Below are 18,921 nucleotides of genomic sequence, written 5' to 3'. Positions count from 1 at the left end.
TTCTAACCCCCTAGCCTTAGAGGGAAAACTCGTAGGCTTTCAAATGACTATCAGGAATCAGTTTGTCCTGACCTGGCTCACAAGAGACTTTGCAAAGCCACATGTCCTGGGGGCAGCAGGGGGAGCCCAGTGTTGACAGCTATTTTTTCCTCCATTAACCCTGGAGATGGAAACTGCTGGAGAGAAAGTTTAAGTGGAATTTTTCTATTGTTTTAGACCTGTCTGTTCTGGATTTTTAATTTCCATTATCACATAAGCCCTGAAGTCTCCCTGTTGACAAAGACAGTTTTTGTTCCCATTAAACAGGAAATTGAACAGCCTAAGAAGAAGCTGACATATCGATGAATCGTTTGCCACAGTATCATACATTTGTAGTTCAATTTTGAAATAGTGGCAGTGAGGTCTTGATTGAAAATTTTCTTCCAAAATGTCCTGGAAGCACTAAAAGAAGTTACTTGTAAGGCTCTGAATTGCTTCAGGTTCTCCAGAAAACATGATATGTGGAACAGAATTCTTCTTTTCTCACTTCTATGTCCTAGTTTACCATTCCTGGTTCATGGTAAATACCTTGGAAAAAATAACCCCCCTGTCCAGCATTTGATCACAGTAAGAGTGAAAGTTAAATAAAGTACTAAGGAGACAATGACTGGCTAATGATAACCCACTGGAGCCCAAGACTCTCTAAATTGCCCACGATGAAAAGTCACATAGTGGAGAGAGCTTAGGAAGTGACTTGAATACTGGGAGAACTCAATGTCAAGTACTATTAGAACCATTCGAAGTATATTATTTTATGTAGCTTCTACAGAGTGTGGTATTTGATTGATACTATATTGCATGATTAATTTATTTTTGGATAGTTTGATCTAGTAAAATGCTGAGCATAACATTGAGGGATTTAGTCAATGTGTGTTTTCAGATTAATAGCTGCTCAATGGGCTACTGGATGTCTGTAATCCTTCCATTAACATTGAGATTTTTACTAACCACATTTCTTTATAATGAACTGAGCAGTTTTGTTTTTTTTTTTTTTTTGGCTGCGTTGGGTCTTCACTACTGCAGGCGGGCTTTCTCTAGTTGCTGCAAGTGGGGGCTACTCTTCTTTGCAGTGCGTGGGCTTCTCATTGCGGTGGCTTCTCTTGTGGAGCATGGGCTCTAGGCATGAGAGCTCAGTAGTTGTGGCTCACGGGCTTTAGAGCGCAGGCTCAGTAGTTGTGGTGCACGGGCTTAGTTGCTCTGCCGCATGTGGGATCTTCCTGGACCAGGGATCAAACCCGTGTCTCCTGCGTTGGCAGGCGGATTCTTAACCACTGCACCACCAGGGAAGTCCCACGAACTGAGCATACTTTTAAAGATCTGCTTACTCATAGGTGAGGTTAAAAAAAAATTTCTGTTCTGTTCCTATGACATAAATTTAGTGAAAGTTCCAGACGCTAAAAATCGTGGAGAAGAAAGGTGTATCAGATGAGATCTTTGAAGTGCCAAGCTTTCCATCCAAGGCCCAGGTAAGAAAGAGTCTTATTTGTCTTTCTCAAAAAAAAAAAAAAAAAAAACTGAAAAAAAATTTTTTAAGTGTATTTTCTTAATTTGCACTGATCTGCATTTCCCAAGACCATCATAATCTCAGTAAGGGCAGCAGGACAGTATTTCTCTAGCTCCAACCTACTCACACATTTCTGGGGAGGCTAGCTCCCTCTGAATTCTCCCAAGTAGCTGAGGAAGTTCCTGGGTGTATTAAGTGAATGTAGGACTGGAGATGATTTGATTATGAATAGAAAGCACCATTCCCTCCTGCAAGTTCTTTTTTTTTTTAATTATTTATTTATTTATTTATATTGACGTATAGTTGATTTAAAATATCATGTTAGTTTCAGGTGTACAGCACCGTGATTCAGGTGGATAAATAGAGAGATAATAGATAGATAGATAGGTAGGTAGATAGATAGATAGAGATAGCTATATTCCTTTTCAGAGTCGTTTCCCTTATAGGTTATTACAAAATATTGAGTATAGTTCCCTGAGCTATAGGTCCTTGTTGGTTATCCCTGCAAGTTTTTGTAGTTGCAGCGTGTAACCTGCTGGTTCCTTCTCTCCTGCTTTGAAGACTGCTGCCTCAGTGTCAGTAGGACAGATCCCACCTGCCCCGTTCCAGAGACATGCTGGCCTCTGTGTCGTATGCTCCAGCGGTCCCCTCACTGAGGTACAGCAGTGCCTTCTGCTTTCAAGCTCCTACAGAGACGAGCAAAAAGGCCCCTGGCTCTTTTAGTTTTACTACTTCATCTCCCTAGGACTCTGGCACATGTTCTGGGGGATCTGGAAAATGAGCAAATCCCAAAAGTTGTAACTGAGCTTTCTCCCGAAGCTGGCTTCTCATCGTTGAGCCAAGTCTGTGTAGAGGACTCTCTCTGCCCTAAAGGGTGAGTCCTGCCACCCCACTGGCCATCCAGACTTGTCTGCAAACCTAAGATACAAGCTTAGACACCCCAAGTTCTCACACCAGGTGGTAAGCACTGTAGATATGAGTTAAGTAAGACTGAGCCCACGTGTGAAATATAACACAGTGTGTTTGGGGATATCCAAAACCATCTTCTTATATTTCTGGTATTGATCTTAATGACAGAAAACTCAGGAAACAATTCGCCGTGACTATGGAGTATAAGCAAACTAATTAAAGAATTTAATACTTATTTTTCTCTGCTACAAACATGGCCTAACTTTAAAGTATTTTAGCTTGTCACGAAGAACCAGGTTATGAAATCAAACCACCACTGGGAAGCTATGTAAATTCACCTTGTCACGTAATCTCCCAGAGCCTCAGTTTCCCAAATTGCAGAATGGGGATAACACAGCCATTATCGCATTGTATTATTATCAGGATTATGTGAGCTAATGAACATAAACAGAGCACAGCACATGGCATAGAGTAAGCATCCAGCCAAGCTTTCAGCTCTTATGTGTATGGCTTGTGTGTGGACATCGAAATTTCTTTATATTATAATACAGACGTTTAAAAGCATTTTCATAGTCCCACAAGGTCAAAGTATTTATGAAAAGGCTTGTTGCTATTTTAGAAAACCGACCTCAATGCTTGATGAAGAGGGACATTTCTAATTTTTCCTGCTGGTCTGTAAATAGCACAAAATTCTCACAAATAAATAGCCTCATTTTGTATAAACATTCCTAGCTTTCTCTGCAGTGGAGGGCAGCTCCTCACAAATTCTGAGAATGCTCTGGCTTGTCCCAGAATCAATACCTGCTGAGTTTACTATTCAGACCAGATTATTACCAGGCAGTTAGAGTGGTCAAATTCCCACAGCCAATTTTCTATAAAAATCCCAAGTAATTGAAATGGGAGGAAGGTACCCAATAAAAGTCAGTGTGAATAATTTAGCACAGTGGCTGTCTGCAGCCTCTGAGGTAACACATTCAAGGCATTTTATTAGAGGAAGCCACTGTTGTCTCCAGAGACTCCTGGCTGCAACCCACCCATCTCATGAAGAACAAAGAGAGTGGGGAAACAAGCAAGCCTGGGGGATCTAGGATTAATCCTTCTCTGATACCTGAGAGATCCTGTGAATGTCGAATGTGAACAGTGATGTTGTACGTGATATTTTTCTAAAGGTCAGTGTTGAGAAGCAGCACGACTGGCTGCAGTGGTCACTAAACAAGGGCCCTGTGTCCCTCCCTGGCTCTGTCGATCCCTTCAAGGGGTGGACACATCTGCTGGGGACAGAGATAGGCTGGTTGCTGTTTCATAAAACTAGCCTCAAATCTTGATTAAGAGTGACGTTTCTGGGAATTCCCTGACAGTCCAGTGGTTAGGACTCAGCGCTTTCACTGCTGGGGACCAGGCTCAATCCCTGGTCAGGGAACTAAGATCCTGCAAGCTGCATGGTGTGACCAAAAAAAGAAAAAAAAAGAAAAAAAAAGGGAGATTTCTAATTTTCTCCTGCTCCTAAGTAACTAGAACAAAATTCTCACAAATAAATGCCCTATAACCCTAGTCAGGACCAGTCAGAAGTTGGGGACACAAATGGCAGGAACCCAACTTAAATTCAGTAAAAAGGGAACTTGACATGTACTACTTATAAGAATAGAAAGTTACTCACAGGACTGAATGAATCTCTAGATTAGAATGAAGTTCACTGGTATGGAATGAGTTTACTTTAAAAAAAAGAAGTTCACTGGATCTGATACCTGGAAATCAAGGACCCAGGTCAGAGTCTCCATGCCTCAAGGCCTGTGGTCAGAGGGGCAGAGATGGACATCCAATGCCAGAAAAAGGTGTTTGGAAGAATAATGTGATGAGCAATGAAATCAAAATGAGAGGCTCTGGATATTCTGTGAGCTATTCCAATTACCTACATGTTCATAGAAGCCATTTAAAGTTGGTATAGGGGACTTCCCTGGTGGTCCAGTGGTTAACTCCAAGCTCCCAATGCAGGGGGCCCAGCTTCAATCCCTGGTCTGATCCCTTGTCAGGGAACTAGATCCCGCATGCCACAACTAAGATCCTTCATGCCCCAACTAAAAAGATCCCCCATGTGGCAACGAAGACCTGGCTTGCCACGACTAAGACCCAGCACAGCCAAATAAATAAATTTTTTTTTTAAAAGTTGGTATAAAGCATATTGCCAACTGTTATGGATTGAATTATGCCCCCACCCCCCCACAAAGTTCATCTGTTGAAGCTTTAACTTTCTCTGTCCTTCTGAGTTCTTGGCTGAGACCCTGTAATAAAAGATGAACAACAGAAGAAACAAACAGAAGTTTATTGACTTGTATACATCATGTATATGTGGGAGATACCCAGTGAAAAAGGAGTAACTCTCCAAGGTGGCTTAGAACTCCAGCTTAAATTCCATCTTCATCTAACAACAAAAGAAAGAAAGATGTGGGAGGAGGCCAGTTCTGGGAAGTTATCTGGAAAAGCAAGGTCAACAGGAAATAGTTTGTTGTACAGATTTAAGCAGACACCTTCTCCATCCATAAGGTTCTCCTGTGATTCAGTCATCCTTCTCTTCCTAACACAGAGAGGGAGATGCCCTTACAATGGAGAGTTCCTTTATAAATGCAAATGTTCCTTACAAAAGGCTAACTTCTACTTCTGTGCTTGCTGTTTCTCAAAATAATCCTTATGCCAAAGAGGCATATTCTGCTACCCTTCAATATCTACTCCCCTAACTCTTTTCCTGCAAGGTCACCTTAGGCTGACTGTGCCCCTCAACCAAAGATTACATCTTCTCTCAAGGCAGTTTGTCCCTACATGACGCTCTCCTCGCCTCAAAGCCACAGGCTTACGATGGAAGCAGCTCTGCTGGTAGCAGCCCTGGGACACTGTACCATCTCTTCTGCTTCTTCTGTGACCACACTTCTGCAAATAAACCCTTTCCAAATCATCCTAATTTGAGTGTGACATCTGCTTCTCAGACTGATAGAGCTCTCTATAAAACAGAGGTGGAGAAACTGAAGGACAAAACCTTCTTTTCCCCTCCACCCAGAAAAGGATCACAGATAGTGTCTACAGTACACTGGGCCCTAACACATAAAGTTCATGTCAGATGAGAAAATTTTTTAAATGTGCCATCTGTCATCAGAAATCACTTACTTAAATAATAATGTAGGCATTTTAATTGCTTTGGGGGGTCTTTTGTTTTCTAATTATGCTTATATCTTAGAATCTGTGGCCGCAGTATTGAGGTCAGCTCATTAACTGGAACCCATCTTTGTCCGTAATTATTATTATTATTTTTTTTTTTTTAGTTTCCAGCATCTTTTATTTTTCCTAGAATCTGGATACAATAACTCTAGCAGGGCGGTGCTCAATACTATTTAGGCTTCACATTTTAGGTTAATTACTTGAATATTGTAAATGTGAATGCACTTTCCCATAACTGGGAAACTAAACTTTGACGTAACTCATTTACTCAATACTTATGCAACCATGCAAAATTTTATATGCAACATGAGCTTTCACATTATAGAATTTGACCTTCTTACAAACTAGCTTGCGTAACAGTTACTTTGCTTATCTGTCCTAACCTGTGAAGTGTTGTACCAACGCTTTTCTATGATGTACTTAAACAGGTGAATTCTCCTTACATAAGGGTAAGAAACCTGAAGCTCCAACCCAGAAATATAAAATTCTTTTGTTTCAGCAGACTTAATACCAGAAACAGATTATGGGCAACTCTTACCTAAGTAGTAAGTACTATAGGAAGTTACAGTGTTGGCCAAAAGAAAACACAGGCTTCGCATTAAACTTTTTTAATGGGTCTCAAATTCTGTGACAGATTTTTGGTCAAGTTGTTTCCATGAAAAAGTACTGATTCTAAAAACTAATAACTTAGAACTGCCACACACAAAACAAATGGTCCACAACACATTCTCCTTTCCTTCTGAAGCTTTTACGATGCATTGTTATCATTAACCAGTCTTTTGCTATTAAACTTAAATGGCCAATTGAGACAAACAGTCCTGAGATTGTTCTTCCACCACTGATTAAGACTGGGGTGGCAGGTATTGGGGATAATATTCATTTAGCCTTCTGAGCTTTCTGGGCAGACTTGGTGAACTTGCCAGCTCCAGCTGCCTTCTTGTCCACTGCTTTGATGACACCCACAGCAACCGTCTGTCTCATGTCATGAACAGCAAAGTGGCCCAGAGGAGGATAGTCAGAGAAGCTCTCAACACACATGGGTTTGCCAGGAACCATATTAACGATGGCAGCATCAGCAGATTTTAAGAATTTGGGGCCATCTTCCAGCTTTTTCCCAGAACGACGATCAATCTTCTCCTTCAGCTCAGCAAACGTGCAGGCAACGTGAGCTGTGTGACAATCCAGCACAGGTGCACAGCCAGCACTGACTTGGCCTGGATGGTTCAAGATAATCACCTGAGCTGTGAAGCCAGCTGCTTCCATCGGTGGGTCATTTTTGCTGTCACCAGCCACATTGCCACGACGAACATCTTTGACAGACACGTTCTTGACATTGAAGCCCACATTGTCCCCAGGAAGGGTTTCACTCAAAGCTTCATGGTGCATTTCAACAGACTTCACTTCAGTTGTCACGTTGACTGGAGCAAAGGTGACCACCATGCCAGGTTTGAGAACACCAGTCTCCACTCGTCCCACAGGGACAGTGCCAATACCACCAATTTTGTAGACGTCCTGGAGTGGAAAACGCAAGGGTCTGTCAGTTGGGCGAGTTGGTGGCAGGATGCAATCCAGAGCTTCAAGCAGTGTGGTTCCACTGGCATTGCCATCCTTACGGGTGACTCTCCATCCCTTGAACCACGGCACGTTAGCACTTGGCTCCAGCATGTTTTCACCGTTCCAGCCAGAAATTGGCACAAATGCTACTGTGTCGGGGTTGTAGCCAACTTTCTTAATGTAGGTGCCGACTTCCTTTACAATTTCCTCATATCTCTTCTGGCTGTAGGGTGGCTCGATGGAATCCATTTTGTTAACTCCAGCAATTAGTTGTTTCACACCCAGAGTGTAGGCCAGAAGGGCATGCTCACGGGTCTGCCCATTCTCGGAAATACCTGCTTCAAATCCACCAACACCAGCAGCAACAATCAGGACAGCACAGTCAGCCTGGGATGTGCCTGTAATCATGTTTTTGATGAAGTCTCTGTGTCCTGGGGCATCAATGATGGTCACATAGTACTTGCTGCTCTCGAACTTCCATAGGGAGATATCAATGGTGATACCACGCTCACGTTCAGCTTTCAGTTTGTCCAAGACCCAGGCATACTTGAAGGAGCCCTTCCCCATCTCGGCAGCCTCCTTCTCGAACTTTTCAATGGTTCTCTTGTCGATCCCACCACATTTGTAGATCAGATGGCCAGTAGGGGTGGACTTCCCCGAATCTACGTGTCCAATGACAACGATGTTGATGTGGGTCTTCTCCTTTCCCATTTTTGCTTAGGTTTAGCGGTGGTTTTCACGACACCTGTGTCCTGGCAGCAAACCCGTTGCGAAAAAGCTGTCCATAATTTTGACTGCTCAGGATTTCCATCTGTGACATGGTCAGCAATGTGTCATGCTTTTATTTTTGTCTTTTCAGAGTTTAATATCTGAAAAGTAAAAAAGTCTTCTCTACAGTGGTGAGGATTTAATCTCCTGGGGAAGCACTACAAAGTTTAAAAATTTGGGATTCCTGGCGTTCCCTTTCCTTTTGCCAGTGACCTCAACTCCTTCTCTCATTTCCCCAGCTTCACATTTAATCATTCCGTACTTCAAAGCCAAATTGCCCATTTGTTTAATGCCTACTATCTACGAGGCATTGCACATGATTTTCCTTCTTAGAGCAACCAACCCTATGAGCCACATCTAATCATTCCATTTTTATAACCAAGGAGACAAGCTTAGGAAGGTGATCCCTTCAATATGACCCAACTTGTGAGTGGCAAAGGATGGGAAGGCACCAGGTCTAAGTGATCGCTGAGAGCATGATCCACGCCACCTGGGATTCTGCTGCTGCCTGCTGCCCTTTGACCCGCTCACTCCTCCCACCATGTACCTTCACCTGAATCTGTAATACTTCACCTGGAATGCTGTGCCCACCGTGATCCTCCCCTCCGCCTGATTTAGACCTCACCTCCAGCATTTCCTCCATGGCTGACTTTACCTAATGGTGGGGCATGGCTACTGGCAGATTAATACACAGAGATACGAACAAATGCCTTCCAGAATTCACTCAGAGATATAATCATCTTGTCTGTGGGGTATTTTTGTCTCCTAAGCTAGAACTTCTGTTTCTTGGGCACCTCCACCTCACCCTCCCCACAATCTATTTCGGTCCTCTGCACACAGGACATCCTCAACAGATGCCACTGACTGACCGGAGAATTAAAACACTGGAAATTTCGAAAAGTCTTGCTTGTGAAGGGGAAGTACACCATTCCTCCCCTGCTTTTTAAAGAAATATTTTCTGAAGAATACTGTATTTTCCCTTGTGATATTTTCCCTTGTGATTTCCCTGAGGAACTAAACAGGAGCTGTCAGAACTGCTGGTGGAGAGATTTATTTGCACTCAGTGCTCTGTTCTGTCTGTCTGTTGTGCTTTATGAATTTTAAAGGAAAGGAAAGGAAACCTTTAGGCCGGGAATTCACCTGTTGAAAGGCTTTGTGCTACAGCCTACGGGGAGGAGAGGCCTTGTGGCTTCATCAGGAGTCAGAACGCTGCTCCTGTGTTTTGCCTGATGACTGACTTTCTTAGAAGGGGGCTTTGGCAGGGTGGTTTACTCTCATTCTATGCCTCAATATTTAAATCTCGAAATGAAGAGAGCTCCTTCTTGTCTAAGGACATGGGGTGCAGGGCAAAGGGAGTCTGCTACTCAAAAATACAGCCAGCTTAATGTGATTGGAAGGGCCCTGGAGAGATTTCCCAGCCCCCAAATATCTCCCGTTGGCTCGCTCCAGGACAGATAAAGAAGCCTCACGTTTACCTCATCTCCGTTTAGGCAGCGAGGGCCTGGTTAAAATACAAATGTGTCATCTAGGAAAACGTGATACTGTTTTGTTTTTATTCCATGATGCACATTTCACCCACATTTTAATGTTTCTGCATCGAGATGCGTTTTTACAATCGCTGTGACTCTGTAATGTAGTAGCTCTTCTTTATTCCCCCTGAATTGTTAAGTTCATTGCTATTAAATATGTAAGAACCTCTAGAAAACTTGCTCAAACTTGAGACACCTGGGACCCACAGGAACAGGTGCCAATTCAGGAGGTCTGGAAAGTGATGAGGAATTTGCATTTGCGACAAGCGCCCCAGGTGATTCTGAGCAGGGAGCCCTGCTTCAAGAGTCCCCAGTCATTTCCTTAGTTCAAAGAATATGATCTTTATGGATCTTAGTAGTTCGTAAGGTGTGTCCTATGGAGGCTGCCTGGGTCCTCAGTCACTGGGTGTGCAATTCAGAACCAGGCCCTGGGGAGAGAGCCGCCCTTTAAGCATGGCAATCATGGGTCCTGCATTTTCTCAGTTCCGCTATGCTCTGCCATTTTTCCCTGAAATGCTCATATTTTGACATCTAAACTCCATCTCCCAGATGCCTTTCACTTTCAGACATTTCACAGATACTTCCATAAATTAGGTAAGTTTCTGCCCTTGAGAAACTCACACTCTAGTGAATGGGTCTTGCAAACTGACCTGAGCAGGATTACTGGTGCTAAAATGGGAGCCATCCAGGAATTGTTAAATCAAGGGTCAGCTACTCTCCTCTACAACTGTGTTACCTGATCATGATCAAAGCAAGCCACCGGCAAAATTCTGCTGCACCTACAGACACTTACTAATAAGAAGATTATACAACCTTGCATGCAAGCTTCTCTCAAAACAATTACCAGTATTCCAGAGGCAGGATCCTGTCACCAGTATAGCCACCATGGGGCAACTAGAATCCTCCAAAGTTCATGGCTGGACCCAAAACCAAGTAAAGTCTTACCTCAGGCAGCATTCTAAGGGTACAGGCTATAATTCTAGCTGAATGTGTATATCCTGTTCATGCACGAGTGGAAGGTTTCTAAACTATTTTAACTTAGGCACTTATCTTGAATATCTTTATATTCGTCAAGGAGATCACGTTTCTAACTTTCATCATGTTAATCAAATGTCACCAATTTCACCAATAAAAAAAAAATTCTGACACAAACTATGCTAATTGGCAAAGTACCCATATTGATGGAGATGTGAATAACAGAAGTTCTATGCCTCTGTATTATACATTCTTGATTAGAGTCCAGAAACATTTGGTTAGAACCTAAACTAGGTGGCACACACATAAGACAGCACTGTATATTCAGAAGTCTTTAATAACAGATCTCTTAAGACTGCATCAGACTCACACACACATCGTGGTACAAAGCAACAATGCCTCTTGGGAGAAGTATGTAACGGAGCTCTGAGGACACAAACAAGAGAGTGACTAATTCTATCTGGCAGATGGGAAGTGAGGGGGTAAGGACAGAATATCCTCACAGAAGAGATGGCTGAAGCTGAGTTTGTTTAAATGGGTAGGAATGTATCAATCAGGCAGATTCGGGGTACACCCAGCAAAGGGAAACAGCGCAGGCCTAGCACAGAGTCTTGAGAAGTTACACACCTCACATGGGGCACCTGATGGGGAAGATGGGCTAGAACTGTAGCTGGGAACTAGACAACAAAGAACCTTCTAGATCCTGCTCCGGGTTTGCTCTTTGCCTAGTGGGCATCCAGATGTGAGACAGCAATCTCTTATCTACTCCAACTTTGTTTTGTTTTTTTGTTGTTTTTTAAAATTTTTGGCTGCACCGCACGGCATGTGGGATCTTAGTTCCCCGACCAGGGATAGAACCCACTCCCCCTGCACTGGAAGGCAGAGTCTTAACCACTGGACTGCAGGGGAAGTCCCCTTACCTACTCCACCTTTGGTTCAGAACATAGAATCAACCTGGTTGGTTGAGACCAGCATAGATCCAACATGGGTCAGGCTTCTTCCCAAGCCTTTCTAACTGAAGTCCCAGAGGCCTGAATATCTATTCCATCCATACTGTTTTTTTCCATAAAAATCCAAGTAGAAAGACCAGGTCCCTAGAGTCATTTACTGGTTGGTTGAAAGGGTGACTTGAACAAGTTTCTTTATCTCTCTGACCCTCAGTGTCCTCATCTGTAAAATGGGAGTAATTATACCTACTTCTAAGGATTGTTATGAAGATCAAGACAGAGCCTGATAGAGAGGAGATGCTCAAGTAATTTTATTTTTAGTGTCTATGTCTTTTAAATCTTTATCATTATTTTTCCTTGTTTATGAATTCTTAGAAGGAATAAGATCTATGTTATACAAGTAGTATTTTATCTCAGTATAACCCATTTTATCTCAGTATTCACTGACCTTGTGCCATAAATCTTACTCTAAACCCTTTAAAATCTAGACAATTAGTCCTAAGGCTCCCAACCCTACTAAATTCCATAAACCTCTCTTATCTCTCTATTGGTCTTATCAGGGTGAGGCTCTCTTGTTGTTTCCAGAGAAAACAACAAGAACTATTTTCTATTTCTAGTCCCAGATGCAAAAGAAGATCACAGATACCAGCTCTCAAGCTCTTTTTCCTTCCTGTTTTCGTGTCTATTCATATATATAACAGCTCTAAGCTTTGAGAATCATGATGGCCAGTGGGCTGGCAGGGCTGCCTTCCACTATCTTAACAAAGTTTAACCTCAATGCCCTTGGCAATTTTTCCTGCAGGAGGAGCATTTCTTTTTCTAAGGACACCTCATTAGCCCTAACAGGACTTTCAAAAGAAGGCCAGAAATTTCCCTCACTCACAGTCTCATCATCGCTTACAGCCCCTCCCCTCAACAAAACAAACTTGGATGATTGAAACAGGGCTATGTCCTTTTCTCTTACTGATCTGATTCTGAGCAGGATTTTAAAGATCCACTTTTCTGCTTTCCTTAAAGAGATTAACACTTTAATCCAGGGCAGCAAGCTGCAAACACAAGCATTTTGAATCAAATTTAAATTCTGGGGGCTTTTGCTGCTCCTCAATTTGCCATTGGCTCTCCTCAGCCCTCCCAATTCTGGTACAGCCCTGCATCACCCAGTTACCCACCTGCCCTTGAAGGCATCTGACCAACCCCCATCCCAAGCTCTAGTCATTATAACCCTTGCCACATTACAGGCCCCTTACCCCATTAACTAGTTAGTTGTCAAGGCCAGGAATGTTCATCCCATAATGGAAGTTCCTTTGTGGGGGGAGATGATAAGGGGAAAAGCAAAATTCTCTGACTGTAGGCCTGGATTAGGAGCTCTCGGGTAGGGAAACCAGTGGCTGGGGCCCGAGAAACGCTGGTGTGTGGAATGTCACTGACTGAGCAAAATGATGACAGATGGCTTCCATCACCTTCCCCAGAGGCAGTGCTTGCCCTGGTGAAAACTGTAACAAAGACAGCCTTTGTCATAGCCAGTGTTCAGGGACAGGAGAAGGAAGAGGGACCATAGCACAGGGCTCTGGGAAAAACAGAAACGTGATTCACCACTCCTTGCACCCTTGAAATTAAGAGGACATTGTTTTGTTTTCTGGTATTTATGACACACATAAACCCCAGGGCATTTGCCAATAAGGCCCAAGTTTAAAATCCCAGCTTCCAAGAGGAGAAATTAGAAAAGAATCCTCTCATCAATTGCTCTTCCACCAAGACAGTAACCTGGACTGTCCTTATTAGAAATGTCTCATTACTGCCAATAATAGTAATAATCACAATATTAAGTAATGACTAAAGAATAAGTACAAGCAGACTCCTTGTTCATAGTGGCTCCTGGTGAGAACTGTCTCTGATAATCAAAGCTGAGGATCCACATTTCATGATGGGCTGCTCCAGAGACGCTGCCTCACCCCCAGCGTTGTAACAATCCAGTCAAGCGGCTTGAGTTTGATTCTTTTGCAGGTTGGGGCAGACAGAACAGATTTGTGGCTCTTTCTGTCTTTTTTGAAAATTAATACCATCGTAGAGGTTGTGTGATATCACCACACACCTATCAGAATGACTAAAATGAAAAATAGTGACAATGGACTTCCCTGGTGGCGGAGTGGTTAAGAATCCACCTGCCGATGCAGGGCACACGGGTTTGAGCCATGGTCTGGGAAGATCCCATGTGCCACGGAGCAGCTAAGCTCGTGCACCACAACTGCTGAGCCTGCGCTCTAGAGCCCGCGAGCCACAACTACTGAAGCCCGCGCGTCTAGAGCCTGTGCTCTGCAACAAGAGAAGCCACTGCAATGAGAAGACTGTGCACCACACGAAAGGCAGCCCCAGCTCGCAGCAACTAAAGAAAGCCCACGCGCAGCAACAAAGACCCAATGCAGCCAAAAATAAATAAATAAATTTATTAAAAAAAAGAAAATAGTGACAACACCAAGGTGTCTAGTGGTTACGGCTCAGCGCTCTCACTGCTGAGGGCCTGGGAACTAAGATCTCGCAAGCCATGTGACAAGCCAAACACACACACACACACACACACACACACACACACACACACAAAATCGACTTCTTGGATGATGACTGCTATATGACTCATACACACATACATCATTGGTTCGCTGTGAAACGTACAGCCACATTTTTCTAAGACCTTCAAATGAAATCTTTTTTTAAAAATGTCTAGGGCTTCCCTGGTGGCGCAGTGGTTGAGAGTCTGCCTGCCGATGCAGGGGACATGGGTTCATGCCCCGGTCCGGGAAGATCCCACATGCCGCGGAGCAGCTGGGCCCGTGAACCATGGTCGCTGAGCCTGCGCCTCTGGAGCCTGTGCTCCGCAATGGGAGAGGCCACAGCAGTGAAAGGCCCGCGTACCGCAAAAAAAAAAAAAAAAAAAAGTCTAAACTCCAACTTTGAGTCTTTGCTCATACTTCTCCTTCCATCCGGAACACTTTCCTCAGCCTTTTTCCCCATGAATCTCTATCTATGGCTTAAGTCCCAAGTAAAACGCTACCTCCATAAATCCATCTCAAAATTTCTGAGTCAGAATGTATTTCCTCCTTCTCTATATTCTTAAACCTACCTCTATTTTAGTTGTTATCCTCCCACTTAGGTACACAAGTAACTCTCAGAAGGAACGTGTGTACATGCCTAATAGTTTAGAAACACGATGGTTGTTTCCATCTTCCAGGTATGCTTTTCCTTCTGATTGCCTGTTGTTTGCTTCTTATTTTTGATGTTCAAATCTTAGCTTAGATAAGATAGCACCTCCTCAGAAAGGCCATCTTTTTTTTGTTTCTTTGTTAGTTTATTTATTGTGGTAAAATATACATAATATAAAATTTACCATTTCAACCATTAAAAAAAATTTATTATTTTATTTTTGGCTGCATAGGGACTTCATTGCTGTGCGCAGGCTTTCTCTAGTTGTGGCGAGCGGGGGCTACTCTTTGTTGCGGTGCGTGGGCTTCTCATGGCGGTGGCTTCTCTTGCTGCAGAGCACAGGCTCTAGGCATGCGGGCTTCAGTAGTTGTGGCACATGGGCTCAGTAGTTGTGGCTCATGGGCTCTAGTGCAGGCTCAGTAGTTGTGGCGCATGGGCTTAGTTGCTCCACAGCATGTGGTATCTTCCCAGACCAGGGCTCTAACCCATGTCCCCTGCATTAGCAGGCGGATTCTTAACCACTGCGCCCCCAGGGAAGCCCTCAACTTTTTTTAAGTATACAATTCAGTGGCATTAGGCACATTCACAGTGTTGCACAAGGATCACCACTATCCATTTCCAAGATTTTTTCAACTTCCCAAACAGAATTGCTGCACTCATTAAACAGTAACTCCCCATTACCCCTCTCCCCCACCCCTGTAACCTCTATTACGCACTCTGTCTCTACAAATTTGCCTACTCTAGGTCACCTCATATAAAGTGGGATCATACAATATTTGTTCTTTTGTGTTTGGCTTATTTCATCCACGTTGTAGCATGTGTCAGAACTTCATTCCTTTTTAAGACTGAATAATATTCCATTGTATGTATATACCACATTTATCCGTTCATGCATCAAAAGACACTGTGCTGTTTCCACCTTTTGCCTACTGTGAATAATGCTGCTATGAAGATGGGTGCATATATATCTGTTTAAGTCTCTGCTTTTAATTCTTTGGGGGTTTATACCTAGAAGTGAAATCGCTGGATCACATGGTAATTTTATGTTTAACTTTTTGAGAAACCACCATACTGTCAGCCTGGCATATTTAAAATGCATTTGTGTGTCTGCTCCACTGAAATGAAACCTTGGCGAGAGCAGGGATCACATCTTCTTTTCCCTCCCTGCATTCCCAGCACCTAAAACAATTTTGGCACACAACGGACACTCAGAAGTTTTTGCTGAGTGAATGAATGAAGCAGGTCCTCAGCAATTGTTAGTGTTCTGTCTCCTTTATACTCTTAAATCAATCGCAAACTACCTGAGGGCAGGGCTAGGTCTCATCATCTGTGTAACCTCAGCACTTAACACACTGAAGACACCCAATAAATACTTGTAGAGCTGAAGTATCAATAAATCCCCATTATTTGCTTACAGTTTGGTTTTCTCAGTTGAGTTCTCTAGATTCAGGCTGATGATTATGGATTAGGAGGAATGGAAGGCTTTTCCCTGGCTTTTTAGGGAGCAAAAGAAAAGGCCCCCTGAGGCCCACATGCTAGTGCCTCCTGGGCTTCTCTGCCTCACTTTTTCTCTCATCCTTTTCCCTTTGATTTCTGGATTCTAGCACTTGCCAGAGCCAGGACTAAAGGAAGCAGGATCAACTGAGAAATCCATTAAATTACATCATCTGCCTCTGAGAATTGAGGCATGCTGGCTGAGTCTTTGGTTCAGATAAAATACAAGTTCTGATATCCCAAGACTTCCTGAAATTTCAAGTAACGTTCTTTGGAATAAAAATTTTAATGACTTTCAAGTAGTTCTGAGCCTGGTAATTCTGATTATATATGCCTTATACAGATAACTAATACATTTTACCACTCTGTATAATATATAATAAATTACACACACACTGCATATTGCACTTAATGTATAATAATGGGTCACTACATGGGGATGGCAAAACCCAAGTAAAAACGCCCCTGGTACCTGGAACCATTTCCATGGATTTTCTCCCCAAATCCTGTCAGCCTCCTTTACTATTAGGAACACTCTTTGTTTCAGCCAGCAGTTTTCGAAACAAAGGAGGATAAGAGAAACCTCCTAGAATCTCAACAACAGTAGGCTCCAAAAGGCTGCCAGACTACAACTATTTTCCCAGTGGCTCCACCAACCCTCCCAGCTCTCTCCTGCCCTCTGCATCGGGGCCACTGGCCTTCACCCAGTCCTGCCTCCATAGTCTGCTGCCTGCGTGATTCCCAGACAGGCGGCCTCAGGGCAACCTTCGATTATAGAGCCTCAATCGCCCCTCCATTTCTGCATCTCCCCACATTAAAAAACTTCTTAAGGCTTTATCACTGCCTGGGCTCTCCCTCAGGTGAAGGCCATTCTAGTGGGGCCGTGATTCTTGGGGGGCTTTGCTCACTTGAGGAGCACTAAGTCTTGGGTGTGAGGAGGGTGAGTAAGATTACTGTCTAACCAAAGGAAATGCTGGATTCAGAAAGTTGGCTCACAGTTAGACAGAGAATAGGGAGTTTTATAAAACTCCAGCCATGCATTGAAACCACACCCCAAATCTGTCTCCAAATCCCTAGTTTCCAATGTGCTCTTTTTTCTTTAAAAAAATAGTTTGAGGATAAAGAAGATGTGGCACATATATGCAATGGAATATTACTCAGCCATAAAAAGAAACGAAATTGAGTTATTTGTAGTGAGGTGGATGGACCTAGAGTCTGTCATACAGAGTGAAGTAAGTCAGAAAGAGAAAGACAAATACCGTATGCTAACACATATATATGGAATCAAAAAAAAAAAAAACGTTCTGAAGAACCTAGGGGCAGGACAGCAATAAATACGCAGATGTAGAGAATGGACTTGAGAACACAGGGAGGGGGAAGGGTAAGCTGGGACAAAGTGAGAGAGTGATATGGACATATATACACTACCAAATGTCAAATAGATAGCTAGTGGGAAGCAGCTACATAACACAGGGAGATCAGCTCTGTGCTATGTGACCACCTAGAGGAGTGGGATAGGGAGGGTGGGAGGGAGACGCAAGAGGGAGGGGATATGGGGATATATGTATGTGTAGAGCTGATTCACTCTGTTATACGGCAGAAACTAACACACCATTGTAAAGCAATTATACTCCAATAAAGATGTTTTAAAAAAAAATTGTTTGCAGGGAATTCCCTGGTGGCCCAGTGGTTAGGGCTTGGTGGTTTTCACTGCCAGGGCCCAGGTTTGATCCCTGGTTGGGGAACTGAGATCCTGCAAGCCAGTGGCGCAGCCAAAAAAATAAAAACTGGTGTGCAACTTTTTCCCAATCATGTGTCACCTTTATTACCTCCTGCTGGAGCAGGCAGATGAGGGAAGAGGGAAGTGGACCACGTCTCAGCTGACAGATGAGTGAGAAGGAAGTGAGCAGAGTGAGAAGGTCAAGGTCAAGAGGAGCAGAAGGCAGAGGTGGAAACCAAGTGGGAGGATGACCCCAGGTGAACTTCATCTGCCATCTCTCCTCCCCTGTCAGTCCTTTCTGCTGCTGCCAGTTACTGGTTACTAAGTGTCCTGGAGCAAAGGCTCTCTAATAGGAACAGGACAGAAGGGTGCTCAGAACTCTCCTGTCGGGCCAGGCTGCTCCCTGCCCCCAGGTCACATGTAGGTTCTGGTCAAATTATAAGGACAGAAATGCCTGCCAGGATGTCCCAAAGGAAGGGCTAAAACAAAGACTGTCCTCAGGCTCTCTCACTGCTAGAGCCTAGCAAGTGCTCAGGCCCAGAGGAGAGATACAAAGGGCCTCAGAGTGCCTGGGTACCCAGTTCATGTGTGTCAGATGAATGCACTGAGAGAGACAATCCATATTGGGTTGGCCAAAAAGTTCGTTCCGGCTTTTCCATAGCATCGTAAGAGCAGAAAAACCCGAACGGACTTTTTGGCCAACCCAATACATACATACATACATACATGTGTACATACATATACACACACGCAGATAGATACAGAGATGATGGATGGATAGCAGGAAGTTTCCATAGTTCATCCCTTTTTGACCTACTCACCTGAGTCTGATCTAGGGCTGTTTCCAGTCACCGGTTCCAGCTATTCATTCATACCCAAGTACACACTACTCAGGTCGCCGCTGCAGGAATGGGAGGGGAAGGGGCACAGCCATTCCTATTAGAAGCTCCTCACTGTGATGGCGGCAGTCCCATAAAAATCTGTACAGGGGATAGAGTGGGTGTTATCTGCCCCAACTGCAGATAAAAGTGAGACACAGAAAGTAGACTGTGACCATAGAACAGGCAGCTGGTGGCT

At 43.6% G+C, this 18,921-nt stretch overlaps 2 protein-coding genes across 2 annotated transcripts in view; both read right to left on the bottom strand.

Moving 5' to 3' along the window:
- Window positions 1-18,921, bottom strand: part of SNX18 (sorting nexin 18) — a 91,072-nt gene that overhangs the window by 10,979 nt on the left and 61,172 nt on the right. The window lies entirely within an intron of this gene.
- LOC132516816 (elongation factor 1-alpha 1-like) lies at window positions 6,163-7,969 on the bottom strand. The gene has a single exon (XM_060142950.1). It carries the CDS (start codon window positions 7,922-7,924, stop codon window positions 6,536-6,538), a length of 1,389 nt encoding a protein of 462 aa, XP_059998933.1. The 5' UTR covers window positions 7,925-7,969; the 3' UTR covers window positions 6,163-6,535.

This window comes from Lagenorhynchus albirostris, chromosome 3, assembly GCF_949774975.1.
Source record: "Lagenorhynchus albirostris chromosome 3, mLagAlb1.1, whole genome shotgun sequence".
NCBI lineage: Eukaryota > Metazoa > Chordata > Mammalia > Artiodactyla > Delphinidae > Lagenorhynchus > Lagenorhynchus albirostris.
Note: the sequence above shows the minus strand (reverse complement) of the source record. Positions and strands in the feature narration are given on the sequence as shown.

What these genes read in the sequence shown, in the direction of transcription:
- LOC132516816 (XM_060142950.1), bottom strand. Translation starts at nt 7,924, where the DNA reads ATGGGAAAGGAGAAGACCCACATCAACATCGTTGTCATTGGACACGTA.